The sequence below is a fragment of the Glycine max genome, chromosome 10, assembly GCF_000004515.6.
Source record: "Glycine max cultivar Williams 82 chromosome 10, Glycine_max_v4.0, whole genome shotgun sequence".
Classification (NCBI taxonomy): Eukaryota; Viridiplantae; Streptophyta; class Magnoliopsida; order Fabales; family Fabaceae; genus Glycine; species Glycine max.
In genome coordinates, this window is record NC_038246.2 from 828,691 (window position 1) to 832,660 (window position 3,970).

General features: G+C 29.3%; 1 protein-coding gene across 1 annotated transcript; it reads right to left on the reverse strand.

Moving 5' to 3' along the window:
* Positions 1 to 2,781: 2,781 nt before the first annotated feature.
* On the reverse strand, positions 2,782 to 3,903 carry LOC100819626 (protein EIN4). Its single transcript, XM_003536805.5, has one exon. It carries the CDS (start codon positions 3,708 to 3,710, stop codon positions 2,991 to 2,993), a length of 720 nt encoding a protein of 239 aa, XP_003536853.2. The 5' UTR covers positions 3,711 to 3,903; the 3' UTR covers positions 2,782 to 2,990.
* Positions 3,904 to 3,970: the final 67 nt, after the last annotated feature.

Here is a 3,970-nt window from a genome sequence, read left to right on the forward strand (position 1 = left end):
AACATAATCATAAAAGATAACAAGAACGAATATTAAATGAACTTTTTTATTGAATTAAATGAAAAAATTCTCATTTTAATAATATAAGAACTTTAATTTAGGTCATACAATTATTCATAAATAGTTAAGGTTAAAAAATATTTAGTGAATATGTAATTACTTATAAAAAAATGTCATGTGCATTTTTTTAAAATTAATTTATCATACATAATAATTTATAATTGAACGAAATATAAATTTTTTTAACATTTTTTTATTTTATTATATATATAGACCACCATATTAGTACTGACAATATGTATTACATTGTCACCTTATCCTCTAAAATTAACAAATTTTCAAATAAGTCCCAACCCTTCACTCATATTAATAAATAAAAAACTGTGATTTGGGATTAAAATATAATAAGTAGTTAAATCTAATAACTTAGATCAAGCAACTATTAAATTTAGGAATTTATTTGAAATTTCTTAATTTCAAGACTAATATGACAAGATGTTACGTTTTTTTTTTTTGGAGACTTAAAAATAGTTATTTACTTAAAAAAGAAAAAATACACTGTCAATTTATTCCAATTAAACTCTTTTTTTCATAAGCATAGCTGCTACATGTCCTTTTTTTTATTAAAAAAAAAAAAAAACTACTACATGATTCAGCAAGATGTATATATAAATTATTGCAATTTGCGTGCTGTCATCCCATGTGGCATTAGCTAGAAACCCAATTTGTCACTTGCCATTGTACAAAATTAGTTTAAAACATAGACCAAGAACAAGCTTTAGTCTATAGCGAGATATATACAATAATGGTACGACTAATTATTATTTAAATTCTTTGACTCTGCAATTATAATAGAGTTAATATGATGTTACTAACAACTACTTAAATTATTACAATACTGCGTAGGCTAGAAGTCATAAGGTTTATTGGTATAAAAGAAGAAAGAGAAGAAAAAATAGTGTTTCATTTCTCTTGCTAATAAAATATTAATTATTAATTACTAATATTTATTGATTAAAAAATATTATATATGTTAATCATCTTTAGAAATTTAACAAATACATAAATATTTTGTGACATCCTGCTTGGTTGAATCAAGCCGTCAGAGTTGTTGTTCCGTACCTATCAGTCTAAAAATTATCTTATATTTTCTTACAACTTATTTTCTTTTTAAATTGAAAAATTGTTTCATACTCGTGTTAAGTTAAAAAAAATAAAAATCAATCGCTAATGGTTGCATACGTCAATGACATTTTGAAGAGATAAGAGAACATATGTTAGTATATAGATTGCAGTAAAAAGATGTTAGTATATAGATATTGAATTTTTAATATTCTTACAAAGAGAATATATTGATAAAATCTACGTTTATAGACCATTGATTTGTCGACAAAGCTCTTGATAATTTGATTCCAACTTTCACCCATTTATCATTACATTAGATTGTTTTTCTTAACAATTTATTCTGATTAGGTGAAACACTTATCCCACCAAAACGGGTTAAGAATAAGTATTGATTTTTGTTTTTTAAATAATGTTTCAGGATCAAATTTTCTGGATTGAGAGAATAAGTACCAAAATATATTTGTTCCTCGTATTAATCGTTCTCATAATACTATAAACAATTTTTAGAGTAATACCTCCGGTGATTTTTTATTTTTATTTTTTAAAATGATTATTGCATCCTGAACTTGACAGGAATACTACCTCCAGGCTCCAAACATGTAAATAAGAATAACACTTTTTTCCGTTATAAAATGGTAGAATAAATGTCTTAATACATCAACATTGCTCTTGAATTCAGCAGAATATACGAGATTGTGAATATAGTTTGTTTCTTTCTCATATTATTCTTGTATATTTTTTATTTATTTTTTTATTTTGTGATGGCAGGGTTGACAAGGAAAGAAAGAATAAATCAGGAAACAAAACCTACCATATAGACAAAGATTGAGCAACCAAAAGGTAATAAGAGGTGATTCTTTTTCTTTTTTTTTTTGAGAGTGAGGAAAGAGTTCATAGCGGAGAATACGTAATAAAAAAGCAATTTGGGCCCTGAGTGTTGAGGTTGTTGGGAAAACAAATGAAGAAAATGGGCCCACATGAAAATGATAAGTGCTATTCCATTTACGTGCCCAGATTCATACAAGGTTTCTAGTCTACTTCAACGACAACTGGCCCATGTTTTATTCTTTTTGGCATATGATGATGAATGGAAAAAAATGAAGAGAACTTTTTCATAATTTGGAAGGAAAATTTAAGGGACATTTTGCATAAAACTATCAATGAGTATCTCAGAAAATATCAATGAAACCCTAATGATTTATTTATTTATTTGTTTATTTTTTACACCGGCCTTTACATAGTTTTTAAAAAATCTTTGAAGATCATGATCCAAAATTTGCAGTTGTTATATCTCTAAGTGTGTGCCAAATCTAGTAATACATTGCTAGATACTCAACAATTTTCCGTCGTTAAGACTTGAAGACATTGCTATATGTGCATACCCAACAATCTTTTATTTTATCATGCATCGTATATTCAATTAAGACAAGAAGATAGTTCAACAAGCAAACTTGAAGTTTACTTTAGGTTTCCTTCAAAAAAAAAAAAAGTTTATAGATTTAATTTCAATGTGTATGGAAGGAACGCTTTATTAAGAAAAATAAAACTTACTTTAATAATATCTACATTTGAAAAGAGATTAATGTTCAAATGTTATGGAATACCCTGATGCATAAAATTGAAACTACATACATGACACTAGCAAAATGAAACATATTGAAAGAAATTAAGGAACTAATTTGTATGCCATTTAATTTTCTTATGAAAGTTGGGGTATAATACAACATCTCTAAGCTAAAATATTGCTGCAAAATAGGAGCCAAAGAGAGCTGTGTGCTACCAAATTTTATGGAAAATGTGACTGAAATTTTTTTATAGCTTAATTTCTTGATATGATGAAGTGCTTTAACTTGCAGCATGAGTCCTCACATGGCACTATTTCCCTGCAATAGTATTCTTCTGAGTTCACTAGCAATCCCATGCAACAAAACTGGCTTTCTTATGACTCCATTCATGCCAATTTGCATGCATCTTTCCCACAAATCTTCTGTGCTAGCAGTCAAGGCAACAATCACAGGCCAATTCCGGCTTCTGAACTTACGAATCCTCGTTGCAACTTCGAATCCATCAAGCTCAGGCATGTGAAGGTCCAAAAGAATGACTTGAAAGGAAGATCCAGCAGGTCCAATGACACTAAGGCATTCCAATCCTGAAGAAACAGAAGTCACAACACAGCCTAGTTTCTGAAGCAACTTCTGCGTCACCGCTCTATTTACATCGTCATTGTCGGCCAACAAGACCTGCAGACCTCTGAAGAAAGAATTTGAATTGGATGGCTCAGAATTTTCCCCAGGTTCAGAGATGGATACGGCAATAGACCGCCGCAGTTGAAACCGAAGAAAAAGGGCCATGACTTGAGGAAAACCTTGAGCATTTGGTACTAACCATATGTTCCCTTGCATCAACTGGCAGTAACATAGTAGACAAACAAAGCACAAAATCAATGGAGAGAAAAAAAAAATTGGGAGCATAGAAACTAGTACTTTCACTGTTCCAACTATATATATAGTATACTGATCATTGGCACTTAAAGGACCTTGGCTTGAACAAATTAGAAAAATCAGTAAACATCCCTCCTGAGACATTAAAAAATGATTAACCAAATAAGTTAACAAAATCTATAAAGAAAACCTATATACATTATAGATTATTACATCTAACATTGGTAATACAAGTTGTTCATATATATCTTTATAGTTCACACCATATGCTAATGAAGGTAAGAAAACATACATCAATGTAAATCAAAGAACAAGTCTTAAACAAGGGATTAATTAAGCCACCTTGCAAAAATTCAATGAAATTTAACGCTGTAGGAGGGACAGTACTGTTACGCCCTCTCTTA